General features: G+C 46.9%; 1 protein-coding gene across 3 annotated transcripts in view; it reads left to right on the forward strand.

Moving 5' to 3' along the window:
- The first annotated feature begins 1786 nt into the window (after nt 1-1786).
- SLC13A3 (solute carrier family 13 member 3) overlaps nt 1787-19563 on the forward strand; it is a 67638-nt gene continuing 49861 nt past the window's right edge. For 2 of the 3 annotated variants that reach the window (XM_010978631.3, XM_064497028.1), the window contains exon 1: nt 1787-1936. In XM_010978631.3, the coding sequence (XP_010976933.1) occupies nt 1826-1936 (111 nt within the window). In that variant the 5' untranslated portion in view covers nt 1787-1825. The remainder of the gene's footprint in view (nt 1937-19563) is intronic. The other variant, XM_064497027.1, reaches the window with a different exon arrangement.

The raw sequence follows: 19563 nt of genomic DNA on the forward strand, positions 1-19563 counted from the left end.
ATGGGTAGAAGACTTAAATAGACATTTCTCCAAAGAAGACATACAGATGGCAAATAGGCACGTGATAAGATACTCAATATGACTAATCATCAAAGGAATGCAAGTCAAAACTACAATGAGGTATCACTTCACACCAGTCAGAATGGCCATCATCAAAAAGTCTACAAACGAGAAATGCTGGAGAGGGTGTGGAGAAAAGGGAGCCCTCCTACACTGTAGGTGGGAATGTAGATTGGTGCAGCCACTATGGAGAATAGTATGGAGGTTCCTTAAAAAGCTAAAAATAAGAGTTACCATATGATCCAGCAATCACACTCCTGGGCATACATCTGGAAAAGATACAAACTCTAATTCAAAAACTCTAATTCAGATACATGCAACCCAGTGTTCATAGCAGCACTATTTATAATAACCAAGACATAGAAGCAACCTAGTGTCTATCCACAGCTGAATGGATAAAAAAGATGTATATGTATATAATGGAATATAACTCAGCCATAAAAAGAATGAAATAATGCCATATGCAGCAATATGGATGGACCTAGAGATTATGATACTAAGTGAAGTAAGTCAGGCAGAGAAGACAAATATATGATATCATATGTGGACTCTAAAAAGAAAATGACACAAATGAACTTATTTACAGGACAGAAACAGACTCACAGGCATAGAAAGCAATTTTTTGGCTACCAGAGGGTAAGAAGAGGGGATAATTTAGGAGTTTGGGATTAATAGATACACACTACTATATATAAAATAGGTAAACAACCAGGTCTTGCTGTATAGTGCAGGGAGCTATATTCAATATCTCGCAATAACCTATAATAGAAAAGAATCTGAAAAAGAATAGCTATGTATATGTACAACTGAGTCACTTTGCTTTACACCTGAAACTAACACAACATTGTAAATCAACTATACTTCAATTTTAAAAAAATAATAAAACACACACACACACACACACACACACACACACACACACACAGAGTGAGAATCTCTACACCCCTACCAGAATGGCTAAAATAAAAAATAGTGACAATGTGGAGAAACTGGATCACCCATCCATTACTAACAGAAATGTAAAATAGTGCAGACACTCTGGGAAATCTCTGGGTAGTTTCTTATGTGTAGTTTACTGTACAGAAATTATACCACAATAAAGCTGTGGGGGAAAAAACAGGCATGCAACTACCATACAAGGCATGATTGTACTCCTGTGCATTTATCCAAGAGGAACAGTAAGACTCCAGGCTCCAACCTACAGGTGACTCATCCACCGTGGGAAGAAATAAGAAAAATAGTATCAACAGCAATAACTCCCAAGTAATAACTCTTGTCTAGTGGAGACCATTATTATCAGCACCCCCACTTTGTGGATGAGAAAGTTGAGGCTCAGAGACCTTTGTCAAGGCCACGCAGCTAGTATGTGGCAGAGCCAGTCTCTGAACCCAGTTAATACTAGTTAAGTAATTTAATCTTAGGTTGTCAGGATTGCCCCTTTCATAGGCGAGTAAGGAATGGTTTTAAGTAAGCCACCTTAAAGGTTAAGCTGGAGAGTCAGGAGGTTTCAGCCCGAGGCCACTCCGCCTACAGGGTTGGAGTCTGGTACCTTAGTTCTTGTGTCTAAAGTTTCCTAACTTTCCCCCGGCCTCTTACACCCAGTCCCAGGGGAGCAGGCACCACCCTTTTCCTCCCGGAGGCTTAGGGAGAGGGCGGGTCCTCGAGCGCAGTCCCCTCCCCAGACCCTCCCCCGGACTATAAGCCTGAGCCGGGGACCAGGCGCCGGCAGTCCCCGGCTGGCCCGCTCAGCGGGGAGATCGCGCAGATGGCGGCGCTGGCGACAGTGGCCAAGAAAGTGTGGAGCGCGCGGCGGCTGCTGGTGCTGCTGTTCACGCCGCTAGTGCTGCTGCCGGTGGTCTTCGCCCTCCCGCCCAAGGTAACGCCTCCTCTGCCTGTGCGCCGCCAATTCCGCCCCTGGGCGGACTACACCACAGGCAGGACCCTCTTCTCCCGAGCGGCTGAGGCAGGACACTGCAGAGGTTCAGTCTAGACAGCTTTCAACAGACCCACTCCGCCCTCCAACACTCTCCCCTTTACCCTGCCTTGAACTGCGGTGAGCACCCCTAAGCCCTCTTCCCCCTTCTCAGCTGCTCCTTGGATCCTGGGTCCCACCTAGACTTCTGGATCTTCTCACGTCTACAGGAATGATTTCTCTTTACTGAGCTCTAACTTTGTACCTGGTGCTGTGTTGCACATTACACTGGATATCGCAAGGAACACCTGATGAATGCCAGGCTGTGTGACCTCGGGCAAGTCACTTAACCTCTCTGAACTTCAGTTTACTCATTTGTAAACATGGGAAAATGGTAGTGCCAATTCACTGGGTTGTGGTGAATATTAGATGAGGCAATATATGTAAATCTCTTAGAACTGAGCCTGGTACATAGTAAGTGCCTAAGAATGCACTAGCTTGTCTTATTCCAGGTGCCTTATACGATGGGCACAGCCAGGATTTAATAAACGCTAACTGGGAGCAAGGTGCAGGACTAAACTTTGCTTTATGTGCATCATATTATTTAATCCAGACTGAAAGTGCCCCTCAGAGGGGGAGGATTATTTACCCTATTTTCCAGAGGGGAAAGCCAGACTCAGAGAGGTGAAGTGACTTGCTCAGTATCCTTCAGCAAGTAGCTGAGTGGGGATTCAATCCCTGGCTTATCAGAATCGAGAACTTGAGCTGTTCCTAGACTCTCAAAAAATGTAATCTCTAGAAGATCAAAGGCTGCAGATTGAGGTCAGGAATGTCACAACAAAAATCACCAACCGGGGCTAAAAGGAGTTGGTACTGCAGGTCCCTATTGAGTTCCTTACCTGTGCCCAGCCCATCCCGGGCATCATGGGAGGTTACGAAGCTCATTAGACAAGGCTTCTACCTCCAGGAAGTTGCTTCATTATCCCTCAGTGAGATAGTAAATATTCATAAAAATGAAAGTAAAGAGAGAGTGTAATTTAGTGACAAATTACCTAACACCACCAGCAGAGACCAAGTGAGCTGGGAGAGGTGTTCAGAGAGGGCTGCCTGGGGGAAGGGGCCCTCCTTGGGCTGAGGGAGTGAGGAAGTGATACTAAGAAGATGATGTCAGGGAGATCCAGGGCAAGTTCTTTCGTGTGGAATTATCCAAGCGATTAGGCTTTCTTGACATGGAAGAGAAAAACAATAAATGCTAGCCTGAGGACTAGGTTGCTTACTTAGAAACCAGCCCACCATGGGCTTGGACCAATCTCCTTGCTTCTTTGGGTCTCACCGTCCTTGTCTGTAAGGGGCGATCACCATGCTAGCTTCTGAGACTTGATGTGAGAGGTTAAGTGAGGAAGCTGCCTCGCTTTGTGAAGCATCACTCGTGAAAGGATGGATGGGTCTGTGAGCTCTGGGGAAGAAGTAATGAAACACACACAGGGGCTCTCTCCTCAGCAGGGAGTTCTGAAAGCTGCTCTCTGCTCTGACCTCTATAGCAAGATCTGTGACCCCAGGAACAGGTTCAAGTGTTATGGGGCCTAAAGCATATACTATGTGAGGGGTTCTCTTTAAGAAAAAGCATACAGATTTACAAATACAAAATTCAGTACAGGGCTAGGGAGTGACTCTGAAGCTTAAACTTCATTCCCTTCACAATGACTCCACTTCCACATGAACCCCGATGGGCACAGGTAACAGTGAATGTCTATGACCCACTGCGATGGTAGTAAGCCTGATAAGTAAGATGTTTTATTGAATGCTGAACTCTTACTCTGTGCCGGGTGCCATGCTAAGAATTTCTCAGGCATTATCCTATATAATGTCCACGTAACCAGGGAGGCAGCAGCTATTAGCATCCCTATAGAACAGGTGAGGAAATGGAAGCTCAGCAAGGTTGGGTGACTTGCCCAAGGTCACACAGCCTGTACAAAGCCAGAATGTAGCATCTGTACTTCTAACTGCTGCACTTTATAGTCTGTCCTTAATTATAATTGGATAAGAACCTCTCCTGGTTCCGTACAGATCCCCAGTGGGGACTCGGTTTGGCCCTAGATGTCACTGCCTCTTAAAGTGACTGATAAACCAGGGCCTTTTCCTGGGAGGTAGGTCTGGCTTCTTGGGAGATCTTAGCCTCCCTCAAAGTCTATTAGCACACTCAAATCCCCCTCCCCCATATAATATGTATATATTTATTATATTATTATATTTTTGGATATTAATAACTGACATGTTTCCTAATCTTATGTACAATGTGAATGAAAGCATCCTTAGAGAATATTGAGCAGAGAAAATTTGCTGTTTTTATTGATCTGTGACATACATTTAAAGCAGAGTGAGTGTGCTATGCAAACATAGTTTCAAGACAATTCCTGTAATCTTAACCAGTTTTAATCCTGTGATAACCTCCCCAAACAAAGGCTAGTAGTCTAAAAAAACATGGTGCAAATGTAGCTTCAAGGCAGGTGTCCTCAGTGTCCATCCCCTCTCCCAGCAGCAGATTGCCGCTTTTAAGCCTCTCTTACCTAGACATTCTGGAACCACCAATGCCTGTCATAGAGCACATATGGGTTCCCAAAACTTTTGCAAAACTGCCGATATCAGATCATGAAAGAAGTTTGAGATTCTTGGCATTTGCCATTTGCCCCTCTTTGTTTCCTGATTTTCCAGCCATTGCTGCTCTGATGTTCTAGAAGTCTGTGTGATTGAAACGGTTGGTTCTCATGTACCTATCCCCTGGCAACTGGTGAGCTGTTCTGCAGGGAGGCTGGGGTTAATCTGAAGGTTAAAGTTGGGGTGGGGGCAGCGGGGGATGGGAACAATTCTTACATTATGTCGTCCTGGCTTGGAAGGCTGTCAGCAGGGGTGAAAAATAGTGGGATGCATTTCTGGAATGCAGTGGCTGCAATTTCCAGCGCCACTAGGAACTGTGGCTCTTGCCACAAAGAGTGCCAGAGATTTAGGAAGTCAGGATGCTGCCGGAGGGACCACCTCAGCTGCCTTGGGCGGCTAGTGGGGACAGATGAAACTGTTAAATCAGGCTTGCAAATAAGCACTAGCCACATGTGTTTGCCGAGATGTCTTGCCTCCTTTCCCACGTTACACCTGCTGAAAACAAATTTAGCTGGACTGATCATCTGGCCAAGATGAGTTCCAGTAGTTACTCACAGGTAACTCTTTCTAAGGATGCTTTGAGGAAGAGTTTAGAGAAGGGTGGGAGGGGAGGGCTCTGGGCAGGACTGCTGCAGAGTGTTGTGCAGGCTGACTTCAGAAGGCAAAAGGAGACTGAACCAGCTTGCACTCCACAGTCCGACCCATGCACCCTGGTGCAGTGCTGGATCCACCTGAGGAAGAGCCCCTTTTCCCAGTTTGCACAAAGGCGTCAAGTCTGGCTAGCAGACTTGTCCTGGGTGGCAGTACATCCATAAGGTCAGAGGCCCACTTTTTTTGCGTTTGCCTAATTCTTGGGTGGGGGAAATGTAGGTGGGTAACCAGGAAAATGGTCACTTCATTCCCAGTTTTGAGTCTTCGGAATCAGAACTGGATTCTCATTCCACGTACTTGTCTGTGATCTTGGGCAAGTCATTTGACTTCTCTGGGCCCGAGTGTCTTCATTTATAACATGCCCATAATATCACTTTCCTCTCTGGTTATTATTTGGGCCCAATGAAATCATATATTGTGCTTGCACCGTAACGTCTTACTTTTTGATTCAATACTCAAGGTCTGTTTTAACTCTCCTATTTTGTAGGTGAGGAAACTGAGACTCAGAAGTTAGAGGATGGCAAAAGTCAGGGCCATAGACTTGGGAAGACCTGAGTTTGGGTCTTGGCTCTGAAACTGTGAGACAGGGAGCCTGGGTGGGAGACTGCCTCAGTTTCCTCATTTGTGAAGTGGGGAGGACTCACACTTCCCCAGAGGGCTACTATGAGACCTAATTAAGAGAAGAGACAGAAATTGTCCAGTGCGGTGTCAAAACAGGGTAGGAGTTTATAATAATAATAATTGCTAAAATAATTTCCCATTTGCCCCACCATGTTCAACATGTCTTTCATATTTTAGTTCATTTACTCTTCACATCAGCCTTAAGAAGTAGGAATAATGATTATCCTCAATTTTATAGATGAGGAGAGTAAGGCCCAGAGAAGGAAGTAGGTTGCCTGAGGTCTCACAGTGAGCTGTGAGTGACAGGGTGGGAGTGAGCACCTCCATCTCCTTCTTGTCCAGTGATCCCCCATCTCAGGCTCCCAGGCATGAGTGTTTTATTCTATTAACATTTCATATCATCTCTGAAGCCTAACTTCTAGATAAGGAGTGAGAGGAATCAGAGGTCTAGCTTCCTTATTTCTGTTCAATTATAGTAACCTGCCAAGACAAGATAATAACAGCTAATATTTATTGATTACTTACTAGAAGTTCTGGCCCCCCTCTCTCTCTGTACTGGCCACACTGGCCTTCTTTCTGTTCCTTAAATTTCCCAAGATTGTTCTCACTGCAGGGCCTTTGTACTTGTTGTTCCCACTCTCTGAACTGCTCTTCCCCCAAATATCTGCAGGCTTTACTCCCTCACTTCATTCATGTTAGTTCAAAGATGAACCTCCTCAAAGGCCTTCCCTGACTCACATAGAAAACAAATCCTAAAGGATTCCCTGCCTTATCTTGCTTTATCATTGTCTGGCCATATAGTATGTGTTTAAGGAATGGGCAAGTCAGAATAAGCAGGCTTAGCATTGGCTAGTTCAAATAATTTCAGTAGGCTCTGAGACATAGAGGCTGTCCCTAGTTGTCTGGCACCCTGCTCTAGGGTGATTAGGTCAGGTAGATAGTGGCCTGGAGTGAGAGAGCCCAGTAAAATAAGGTGGTTTTGGTGGGGTGGGCTCTGGATTGGCTGGTTTACATTCAAAAGGCCGATGCACAGGTGAGTTGTTTACTATATCTAGGAATTAGCTAGCCCTGGGAGGTACGGACTCTACAGGGTTAACAAGGTCCTGAGATGTCAGAGCAGCAATTTCAGAAACTAGAAAACATGGTTGTTACACTCTCCCATACTCTTCTCTCACTGTGGTCCAGCCTCATAGGCCTTCTTTTGGTTCTTTAAACTTACCAAGATTATTCCTACCTCAGGGCCTTTGCTCTTGCTGCTCTCTCTGCTTGGGACACTCCTGCCCCTGATCTTCCACAGCTGGATCCTTCTGGTCATTCAGGTCTTAGCTCCATAGGCACCTCCTCCGAGGAGTCCTCATTGATTACCCCTTCTCAAGAACACTTGCCCTCCTCATCCCACAAAACACTCTCTAAAACAGCCTCCTGTTCTATTTCCTTCATGGCATTCATCCCAATCTGAAATGATCAGTGTTTGTTCACTCTCTGCCCCCCACCTGCCCCTACTGAGCTATGAGTGATGTAAGAGCAAGGCCAATGTCTGTCTTGTTCCCTGCAGCATCTCCCATGCCTAGGACAGTGTCTGACACATGGTAGGTACTTAGTAAACAAGTGGATGAATGAATTTGCCATTGAACTCAGGCATTTCTCGTTTCAGGAGATGTGCATTTTCTAAAACCCCCACACTGCTACTAATTTGTGGAAGATCTGAACTAGAATCAGTGTTTCCAGCTCTTCCGTTTTTCAGCTGAGAAGACTGAGGCCCAGAGGGGCATGGAGGGACTTTCCAAGCCCCTCCCTGCCAGGTGGTCCCAGAACCCTCATCTTTGTCCCCTCCGTGCTCTCCTATCTGGTTTGACCCGTTGCTCACACAGACCCCTTGGCCTCGGAACCGGTCCTCTGAGGCCCAGCCAACTTTCCACTTTCCTGGAGTTGCTGCCAGGTGTGTAAACAGGCTGATGTGATTCCTGGTGATGCGGCGGGGTGCAAGATCATGTTTCCTGACCCGACTCGGCAGGACAATACCCTCCAAACTGATGAGCAGGATTTTCAGACACCCTCAGACCTTGAAGACACAAAGTCAGCACCCTAGCTAGGCTGGACCTGGCCAGGGCCTGGAACAAGTGACACAGGTGTGCCCAAACTGCTCTCTCCAGCTGAGATGCATCAGGGAAGAGCGAGATACACGAGGCCACACCATCTCTGGCAAATCTTTTCCCTCCCCCGAGCCTCGATTTCCTCATCCGAAAAGTGGGCATAATGCAACCCACCTGCTGGGAAGACGTGAAAGTGCCTCGTGCATAGTAGGTCCTTGATAAAGAATTGCAGCTGTTGCTGTTATCTGCAAAATAGGGGTACCTGGCCCTCAGTTCTGCCTGCTTGTCCCTGAAATTCGCAGGGGAGGGGCAGCCAATGGGAAGGAGCCTTGCTTGGAGTGGGGCAAGGGGACTGATACACAGGACAGAACAGTGATCCTCAGTCAGATAGAGACATCAGAAGAGGGCTGGGGAGGCCAGCACGCCCCTGTCGGCAGGCCCAGTGATGCCCCTGCCCAGTCCCTTTTGCTCTGCTCTCCTGGGGCGTTGGGGTAGGTCCTCTCTCAGCCCGGCCTGAGATTTGATTTCAACCATATTGAGCTCTCCTACAGGCTCTGGTCCCTGGGAGGCTGCAGAAAGTGAATTCAAGTTTGTTGATGTCCTGAGCCACATGCCTTATTCATGCCCTCTCCTCTGTTCCCCAAGAGGCCATAGCCAGCACCTCTAGCATTTATGAAGTACCAGGCATGATTCTAAGTACCCAGATTTGCTTGCCAGCTCGTCTGTGCTCACCCCGGCTCTGTGGGGCAGGTGCTGTTATTATCCACATTCACAGATGAGGAAACTGTGACAATGGTTTAGTTGCTTGCCCAAGCTCCCAAGGCTTGGAAGCAGCAGAGCTGGGGTTCAAACTCTGGCATTCTAACTCCAGAGTCTGTGCTTTTAGCCACTGTGTAATGCAGGGTGGTAGACCCATTTTATAGATGAGAAGACCAAGGCTCAGAAAGGTGAAGACACTTGCCCAGCATCTCACAGCCATTGAATAAGTAGTGAGGCTGGCATTTGAGTTTAGGTATGCCTTGTTGAAAGTCCACACTCCTTCACGGTTCAGTGGAAGCAAGGAGGAAGGGAGTCATTGTACTGGATGGAGTGGGAGACATTAAGAAAGGCTTCTCAGAGGATAGACCTGTCATTCTGACACTGGAGTAGGAGTTTAGAGGTCTCGGGGAGCTCTGAAGATAGAAACTATCAAGACTGGTCAAATATGATAGTTAGGAGCTTTGATTTGGGTGTTGGGTTCAAATCCTAACTTTTTAATATGCTGGGTGACCTTAGACCAGTTACTTAACTTCTCTGTGCCTCAGTTTTCTCATCTGTGAATGGGTATGATGATAATTGATGATGCTTGTAAAGGGCTAAACAAATGTTGGCTGCTTTCCATGGACAAATCACACCCTGTGTTCTGGGCTCTGGGACATGCTCTAAATCTGGTTCTCAAGCATTTTGCTCCCCAGGAGACATTTGGCAATGTCTAGAGATACTTTTGATTGTCACAAGTTGATGGAGGTGCTACTGGCATTTCAGGATGCTACTAAATATCCTACAATACAGAGGATGGCTCCACAACAAAAAATTCGCAGGCCCCAAATGTCAGTGGTGCTGAGGCTGAAGCCCCCAGCCTAAATGCATTAGTTTGTCTGATCCCCTAGCAGGCCTGTGAGGCAGGTGCGGCCAAGTCCCATTTTCTGTCAGGGAAACTGAGGCCCAGAGAGGGGAAGAGCTTGCCTGTGGGCACACAGCCTGGCCACAGAAGGCCTCCCAGGCTGGAGAGGATTTGGAAACTGAGGGCATTCTAGGCAAGACAAAAAAAACCCTGGCCCCCTAGCCCTGCTCCCGGCTCTGCTGTGTGGAGCTGACTGGTCCGCTCTGCCCTCGGCTCTCAGTGGGCAGGAAGAGCCTCCTTTCCCGTGGTTGGGAGAAATAACAAGAGATGCCCTTGTTTGCTGCCACCCACAGCTCCTATTGTCCCCTGATTTCACATGCCGCTCGCACCTTTCTCTCATGACAAGCCACTTTGCTGGCAGGCTTGGGAGGCCTGGAGAAGAGGGGGAGAAGGAAGGAAAAGTCTTTCTGCTCTTTTTAGCCATTTTCTGCCTCTGTCTGGAGCCCCCTTGGATTTCTCTGGAAAGGGCTGGAACTCAGCCAGACTTCTCATGGTGCCCGAGCAGGGCATTTTACAGCAGAGTCCAAAACACAGAAGTGTAGGCAGTTTCCTCAGATATGAGTCCTAAACCAGCCATCAACTCGAGAGACCTGGCCCTGTTTCCTGCTCCTGATCTTTTTCTTCTGTGGAATCTGGACCTCCTCCAGACCTTGTCTCTCCTCTGGAAAAGAGGTCTGCCCAGGATCACTGGGCTGGTGTGTTCCCCAGAATCACTTTCTGGGAGTGATTATGAGAGTATGAACTCAAGCACCAGATTTCCTGAACTCCAGATGGGCTCTCCCACTGTCCCTCAGCTTCCTCCTCTCTGAAATGAGAACACTGAAAGGACCTACCTCAGAGGGGTGTTGTGAAGATTGGTTCAGATATACAAAATACTCTGGACTGCGCCTGGTCCTAAGAGGTACTCGGTAAATGTCTGCTGTTACTACGGTCAGTAGTAGCAGTATTGTTGTTTGTTTTACAGATGAGCCCGTGGATCCAGGGGTCTGGAAGTGCTTTATAGGGAATGGGGCTTTCTTCTGCATCCTTTTGGCTTCTTCCCTTTGCTCTCTGTGTAGGTAGTTGAGTTCTTTGAGCCTCCACTTCCCCACCCCCTATAAAATGGTTTAAAGCTCATCTCCTAGGGGCTGCTGGAAAGATTAAATGAGATCATGCTTATTCAGAGAAAACCTTCAGTGAAAGTTCCCTTGCCATTCTTGTTCTTGGCCTGAAGCCCAGAGCCCCAGAGACCTAAGAAATGAGGGACTGTGGGCAGTGGAGGGCCATTGTCAAGAGGGGATTGGAAACTCCACAGGTCGGGCCTCAGCATCAGGGGTCAGCTTTCCCATCACCCGCTGCATCGGCTCCCAGGATGCCTGGGGCAGGGCCAGAGCAGAGGTGGGATGATGGTAAACAGTAGAGAATTGAAAATGACAAGGGCAGGGCAGACCTCAGAGCCCTAGAGAAGTTAGGCAAAGTAGTGGGCACACAGGATGTGGCCTCAGATGATCAGGGCGGATCCCAGCCAAGAACTTGCTCTGTGGGTGAGAGCAAGGCACTTCCCTTGCCAGCCTCGGTTTCCCCATCTGTCTCATGCGCCCACTTACCTCCTGGGGCTGTGGGGAAGAGCCAGGGAAACTAAGCAGTTTGTAAACATTGGAGTGCCCTGCACTCCAATGTAAGTAAAGCAGAAATTGGGATTCTACCCATCTTGTCTGCCAATGTGCCTCCAGAACCTGACACAAAGGGTGCTTAATAAATATGTCCAGAATGAAAATGGTTTCCTTAGTGTTTCCTGTGTGCCAGGCACTATCCACAAGTGATGATTACATTTAGTTTAAAAGTACTGAGCACCTCCTACATGCCAGCTACTATTCTAGGGGGACGTGGCAATGAACCAAATAGTCACAAACCCTCATATGTACAGAGGTGACGTTCTAGAGGGGGAGACCTTTAAAAAGAAAAAAAGGCAAGTAGATAAATAAGTAAGATTTATAGTATGTCAGATGATGATAAGTGCTGTGGAGAATAAAATCAGAGAAGGCAGGGAGCCAGGAATGGGGGTAAGTGCAATTTTAGAGTCAGGAAGATTTTGAGAAGGGAACATTTGAACAAATATCTGACATTGGAGCCAAGGCTTGAAGGAGGTGAAGGAATGAGCCCTGAGCACATATAAAGGAAGAGCGTTCCAGGTGAGGGAATAGCAAGTGCAAAGGTCCTGAGGTGGGAGCATAATGAGTGTTCAAGACTATCAAATGATCTCCCTGGGTCACACAACAGCCCTTACAAGAGACTAACCCCTGGCCCCCAGATCACAGAGAGACTAAGTTAAAAAGCTTTGATGGAACTTAAAGGCAGAACCCACCCCAATGCCTTTGGCAGGATTTCACTTCAACCAAAGAAAGACCTGTTAGTACAGGCCTCTAGGTGTGGGACAGGCTGTCAGGAGCAGGGGGATATAGAGAAGCCCTGAGGGGGCTTTAGACACAAACCCCCCCCTTGTGTTGAAGGGCCCTTTGAACAGATGGGACGACTGAAGCCCAGAGAGGGGAAGGAGCTGCCCAAGGTCACACAGTGAGTTGGCCTCTTTTTCGGAAGAACTTGTTCTGTTCTCTTCTGGCTGAGCCAGGCCGCTGGGGTCTCTGGGATCCCGTGTACCTGCCACCCCACCCCTCTCTCCTTGTCTGACTCATGAATGATTAGTGAGGCCTGGGCAGCAGTGAGGTGTGAGCTGCCCCAGGAACACTTTTAATGAATGGCTCAAAGAACTTGAACTTGTGACAACAACCTGCTAATAAGTCCAGGAGTCTAACACAGTCATTCCAGAGGAAGGGGTAGAGGATAGGGCGGCTGGCCCCGGAATCTCCTGGGGCAAGTCATCCTCTCCGCTTTCTCCTCTTTCCCCCATTGAGTCTTGGGCCCAAATAGACACAGGTGTCTCCTAATTGCTTTCTCAGACTGTTTTTGGGCTTAAGAGAGGGTAGGAGGGAGCCCTGGCTGGAAATCAGAGACCAGACTTGTGGGCTGTCCACTGTGTCCCTCTGGGTCACCCTGAGCTAGTTTTAGGCTTCACCCTCCATGCCTCAGTCTCCTCCTCCAGAAAGTGGGCACTCTAAGATCAGCTGGGCTTAACCTTAAGACTCAAGACCAAGAGAGGATGTGTAAGGGCCTGTAAAGTGCTTTTCTGTTGAATATTGGGCCTTCCATTTCCTTTAATAGCACCTACCAGCGTGTGGGAGGAGCAGAAGTCACATTAAGCTTAAGGGGCTTAGCCCAGAACCTGCACATAGTAAGTCTCAGTAAATGCTGGCTGTTTCCATCATGGTTATTCTCCTCGCTGAGCCCAGGACTTTTGTCTTGCTGGGTCTTTAGCCTGGGCCTGCTGTGTGTGCTCCAAACTCCTTTCCTTTTGGGGTCAGCATCTGTGTGCTACCTAGCATCATTGCCATCATCCCTACATGGCAGACGGGAAGTGCCTTAGGGATCATTGAGGTGAACCTTCTCATATAAAGAGGGCAAGAAATATGCCAAAGTAACAGAGTCCACCAGTAGGAGGTAACATTTTATATATATATATATATATATATATATACAGCTTACCCTGCCAGGCATTGCTCCCCACACTCAACCTACTTTAACTTATTTAATCCTCATAACAATGACTCTGTGAGGTTGAAATTCTTACCATCATTTTCATCATCGCCATTTTATAGATGAGGAAACTGAGGCACAGATTTAAGTCACTTGTTCTAAGAAACGGTAGAGGCAGGATTCAAACCCAGCCACTCTGGCACTGGATGCCAAGCTCGTGACTCACAGGCTCCTCTGCTTCTTGGCATTGGGTCCTGATCTTAGCCCCCATCTCCTAGCTCCCTGTCCATTGCTCTTTCCGCTGATCCCAACAGCTCCTGCTTCTCGAGGGCTGGCCATTTTCCAGCTGTTGTGTCACTCTGCTGTGGTGACTCTGCGATGCCATCGTTCCTAGGTTATCTCTCAGCAAACTGAGGTCCAAGCCTGCCCACGTTTACTCACTCCAGTAATAGGTGCCTGAGCCTTGATGTTTCAAGTGCTCAGTGGCCCCAGGGATTTTGACCACTATGTAGGCCCAGCCCGGGGCTGGGGGTGATGAAGGGATACTGAGAGGTTTAAGGCGTGGCTTTGGCCTTCCTAGAATTCAGCGTTCAGGGCTTCCCACAGCCCTGGCCCTGGACACTGCTGGGGAGTGGGCCTCTAGTGGCAGCAGGAGGGCACCACTGTGGGCAGCTGGCCCTGGTCCTGCTCCCCAAAGGGCCTGACATGGAGCTGCTGGTGCCCACTGAGAGCCTGGTCACAGCCCAGTACCCTGACAGAAATGCTTACTGCAGCCCAGCGAGGAGATGGGATGCAGGAGGGCGGGGATGGAGGGGATGCAGTTTCTGGACAGTTCCGCCCTGGGCTGGGAGAGAATGCACCATTTCTCTTTCTTCTCCTGAGTGAGGAGGGCAGCCCTGGGGGAAATGGGGGAAGAGTTGACGAGTGTCTGCCTGGAAATCATTCCCCAGCTCAAAAATTAACTGTCTGACATGGCATTTTCTTCTTTCTCCCCTGTTACCTCTGTGTGTTTTGCCTGCAGACTTTAATCCCTGTGGTTATGGATTGGCTGAACCCAAGAAGCTGGGATTTCTTTGGCGAGGGGATTATAAGGCTTCTGTAAGAAAAGTCTGGGTTGGGTTGGCATGAATCAAGCTGGTCAGGGAGTGTGGGGAACCCTCACCCGGTTCTTGCTCCCAACCAGGGCCAGGACTAGGGTAAGCCAGGTGAGGCACTCAAGGGGCAGAGTTTAAGGAGGGACTCACTGCCAGGGTGGTGCATCTGCCTCAGGCTGTTCCTAGCTCAGCTCCCAGCTCCCAACTCCCAACTCCTGATAAACCTCAGGGCACAATGGTCTTTCTATGAAGAAAGAGGCTGTGTGACCTCAGGCAAGCCACTTTCCTTCTCTGGGCAATCATTGTACTAGGGGTTCAATTAAACCAGGGTTTTTCAACCTCAGCAATGGTAACATTGACTCTACTGGGAACAAATAATTTTCTGTTGTTGGGGGGCTGTCCTGGGCACTGCAAGAAGTTGAGCAGCATCCCTTGCCTCTACCCACCAAATGCTAGTAGCTCCATCCCCTCCAATCACCCAAAATGTCCCCATTGATCCCTGGAGGTCAAAATCATCCCCTGTTGAGAACTACTGGATTAAGTAATCTCAGGTTCATTCTAGCTCTGATATTTTAAGATTCATTTAAAGATTTAAGAACACTGTATTTGAAGCTCAGCTTTAAGAAATTAAACTTGTATTATTAAGAATGAAGTAACATTAATATATGATTATTAATCATTAATACAACATAACAGTAGTTCATATTTATTGAGCATTCCCATGTGTCCATCGCTGGGTCAGTAGTGACTTTACATTAGATAAATCACTCTCCGAGGTAGGTACTATTATTATGTGCCTACACCATTCAAGGAAACTGAGGGTGAGGGCAGTTAAATAACTGGATCACACAGGTAGAGTGTGGAAGGATTGCGTTTAGAATTCGGGCTTGTCTGATTCCAAAGCTCATAGTATCTCTACTGTGCATGTTTGTTGTAAGAAGAATAGAAAATACAGGTAAGCCAAAGGAAATATAGTACTTTCTGATGACAAAATTACTAAGTGAAAGACACTTGTGGTTTAAGTTGGTGGACTCCAGACTTTTCTATTCCATTCACCTTCTTGAAGTGGTCTGGAAACAGCAACAAAAATCAACAAAAGGGGAAGAAAATGCCATCACTGATGAAAGAAGGGCAGACCACAACCCCACCCCCGGTTTGTGAAGATGACCTGACAGCAGTGATGGGGTTTGGACCAAACTGTAGAAGGGAACCAAGAGTGCACATGCTTCTGCAGCTCCTGGAGGGAGGCAGACTTCTCCAACTCTATGAACACTTCCTAATCCCGGCAAAGCCTGAAACATGCACAGGGGAAGGAAGAGTCGCTGAGATGTGTGACAGTTCAGAGCTCAGATAAACTGGATGAGGAGGCTCAAAGACCCTTGGCAAGAAGCAGAATGTTAAAGTGGCAGGTGGAAGGGAAAGGATGAATAATGACCAGCTATGTAGTTGGAAAGGTTCTAGTTTTCTCTCTCAGTAAATCAAAGAGATTTCAGAGCTCAAGGAGATACTGAAGAACTGTGACCTTCTTGAGGCTTCACACTTAATCTCCACACTAAGTCTATGGCTTAGAGTAGAGAGGCGTTTCAGGGCAGTGCTGGTGAGAAAGGGTTCTGAGATAATCCACAGGCCAAATGCATAGATCCCTACCACTCAGCTTCCTCCCAGCTGCCCTCCCCATACTTTCCTTTAACAAAGAAGTGGTTTGAAAAAAGTGGCCCCCCTTCTGTGATAAGTAGCCAGCATGGGACCTACAGAAAGATAATATGAGAAATAAGAAGGAAGAGAACGTCAACTAAAAAGTAAACAAAGAATAAATACTGGAAGAGCAGTGTCATGAGTAGGAGAAACTACTGAATAGACGTTTCTCTGTGCAATATGGAAAAAAATTAAAGAAATGATGGCCTTCCTAAAATAAACCTCAAGATAAATAAAAGGGTGAAAGGAGAGATAAAATGTAGACGGAGATGAAAAAAGCAGTGTTCTGAAAGTGGATGGAAGAGAAAAATAAAGCCACTTTATTATAAAAGTTCTATTAGAAACAAAAATGGAGAAATATTAAAAACATAATCAGGAACATGTTACACAGGCTAAAGAAGATTGGACACAATGAAGTGGGCAAGAAAGAGAAAGGATGAAAGAAAAATGATCATTATGGAAGATAAGGAAATCTAGCTCATGCAAAATTGGTGTTGCTGAAGAAGAAAGTAGAAATCAAATAAAATGAAAAAACAATATTGGAATCTTTACTAGGAGAAAACATCTCTGAAACCAAACTAAATTAACATGCAAATTTTTCGTCTCCTAAAAAAATGGAGACTCATCAACACTGAAATATATCATGGAAACATGAATGAACTTGAAGGGTAAAGAAAATCTTATGGTTGTCCAGGCAAAAAATTCAATGAGCTATAAGGTGGAAGAAATCAAGCTGGACTCAAATTTCTGCACAATGACATATCTACTAATTCTCAGAAAAAGAAAGTGTAACCCCAGAATTTTACAGGTACATTATGTGTGTATTCAAGGAATGTCTTCTTTAAAAAAAAACATATTGTTGAAATTTGGAAAAACAGAACATATAATGAAGATATTCATTCATAATCTCACTCCCAAAATAGTCTGCCTGTCAAGTACATATTTCAAAATGCTTTTGTGTACATTCATTGCAGTGGGATTCTCTGTGATGTAGACATTGCAGAGTTATTACTCCCAATTTGCAGATGAATGAACTCAGGCTCAGACGGTTCGGTGACTTGCTACAGGAATTCAGTGCCAAAACCACTACATCCAGGCTTCCTGGCCCTCAGGCTAGAATTCTCTGTAGTAGCTCTGTCCAACAGAACTTCCTGCGATGATGGGAACGTTCTGTCTGCTCCATCCAGAGTGGTAGACACCAGTCTCGCGGAGCCACTGAGCACTCGAAATGTGGCTTATGTGACTGAGAAACTGGAATTCTAAATTGTATTCAATTTTAATGAATTCAAACTTACTTAGTGCATAAGTGGCTTGAAGCTACTGTACTTGGACAGCCCACCTCTAGAGAGTTCCTTGGCATTCTTTTGCCTTCTGGAAAAAAAAGCTGACCACTTCCCATTTCACATCCACATTAAGTTCTTCCAAAACTTGGCCTCTGGAGTCAGCCTTCATAATTAGTACCAGCCTTCTGGCTCCTGGCACCTGTCTTCTCTCCTTTAGGCCCCTGGAGGTTTTAGCTGAGTCACGCCAGCTTCTACTGGCAGAGGGAACAGCCTGGGGATTTGAGAGATGTTTCACCTAGAGCCACGACTCCATCTAACTCCTGGGCCACCTCAGCAAGATTGCCCTTCCCACAGCAGAGCCTCTGGACAGAACAAAGTGACAAAGGGGCAAACTGCTGACTCTTGAGATGACCCAGAAAGTGAGCTGGCAAGAGCAGATACCTCCTCCTACCTCTGAACTCCAGAAGTTAAAATTCAAAAGAACAGGGCCTTGGGATCATGTGACTCTAGCCTTCTACCCTAATCTGCCCTTGAGGGACCAAGGGAAGATTCCATTCTGTAGACACGCAGACTGAATCTTCATGTGGCCAGGTGGCTGGTCTGAGTCCACCCAACAGGGGGCCCAGGAGTAGAGGTGGGTCAGATGTGCTGTGTGCTGGAGTAAAATCATGGATTCATCTGAATTCCACTCCCTGATCCACTGTTTAAATGATAACCAGGACCAGGAGCCATAAGATCTGCTCTCATGCTCGGTGTGATCAGAAAGAGATCATGCCTCCTCTGCAGACCTCAGATCCTGTTCCTGTAAAATGGGGATTTTAAAATGGAGAAGGAATTTTTCATAGAGCATCCTGTGATCCCTAGTAATCTGTGAACAGCTTGACATTAGATTCAGAGCTGTCTATGTGTGAATACTGTTCTGGGATTTTCCACCAATTAAAACCATTTAGACAAGAGGTCATAAATTGGTGATGGTGGGTTTGATGCCTTTTGCTGATGTGTTTTTTGGCCCACAATTTCCTTTTAATGAGAAAATCATTCAAAACTGTGTAATTTCATAAAAAAAAAAAAAAGCACAATTTCAAGCTTCTCTTGAAAAATCAGGAGATCTGGCATCATGGGTCACTTGTTTCCCCGTGGCAAGAGTCAGAAACTAAGCAGCAGTTGCTATTTTTAAGGGGCCTATATTCCCTACTTTTCCACAGTCCCCACTTCTCCCTATTGCACCCATGACACTGTAGTCCAATGCCAGCTGTAATTTATCATCAAACTTGGGCATTTCATCTGGTAAAAGAATGGTTTTCTGTACCCACAGCACTGTCAGAAGTGCAAATCAGACATGAGAAAACAATGTAATTTTTCTTATGCCAGCTTTGGCTCATTAAGTTATCCCTTGTATTTGAGTTTGTAATGCCTGATTTAGATCATTTAATCATTCATTTAACAAATGTCCACGAGGCCCTGAGGATAGAGGTGAACCAACACAGACAAGGGCTCTGTTTGCATCGAGCTTACGGTCTGGTGGGGAGAGAGCTAAGGATAAGTGAAAAAATGAGAAATACTTCAGCTATTGGTAAGTGCGTGACAAGAATGAGGCTGGACGGTGGAGATCAGACCACAGAGAATAGCGTGGTCTGTGAAGAGGCAACCTTTGAGATGAGGCTGCACAACCAGAAGGAGAGAGCTGGGCAGAGATCAAGGTTGCGGGCCAGGCGGAGGACAAAGCAGGTGCAAAGACCTGGAGGTGGGAACGGGCTGGGTCTGCTTGGTCTCTGAGAGCTCATGGCTTAGTGTCCATAGGCCAGCTCTCTAGCCCCTGCCTCCACGCCTCCTCGCAGACTTTTGCTCTGGAAGCCAGTTCTGTCCTTAAGGCCCAGCAGGGGTGGAGGGGTTGGGGTGAGGGGCAGCAGTACTTACTAATTCCTCACCAGATGTCTGGCATTCAGCTGGCAGTTCTGAATCTATTTGCCCACAGGAAGCTCCGCTGGGGCAGGGAAGATATTTGGGGTCACCTTGGCCCTACTCCAATCCCTAACCAGCAAGGTAATGAAAGACTCTTGACCCATTCACTGCCAAGCCGTGCGCGGGCCAAGGATTGACTTCTCAACTTCTGCCGTTTCCCCGGCCAACACGGGCTGTATCCGGAGTCATTTTTCCACCAAGGATTGATGTTGACGTCCTGACAAGAGCACCCAGAGAGGGAGGAGAGAGCAGGACGGAGCAAGGGAAACAGAGAGAGAGGAAAGAGGAGTAGAGGGAGAGGAAG

The sequence above is a fragment of the Camelus dromedarius genome, chromosome 18, assembly GCF_036321535.1.
Source record: "Camelus dromedarius isolate mCamDro1 chromosome 18, mCamDro1.pat, whole genome shotgun sequence".
Taxonomy (NCBI): Eukaryota; Metazoa; Chordata; class Mammalia; order Artiodactyla; family Camelidae; genus Camelus; species Camelus dromedarius.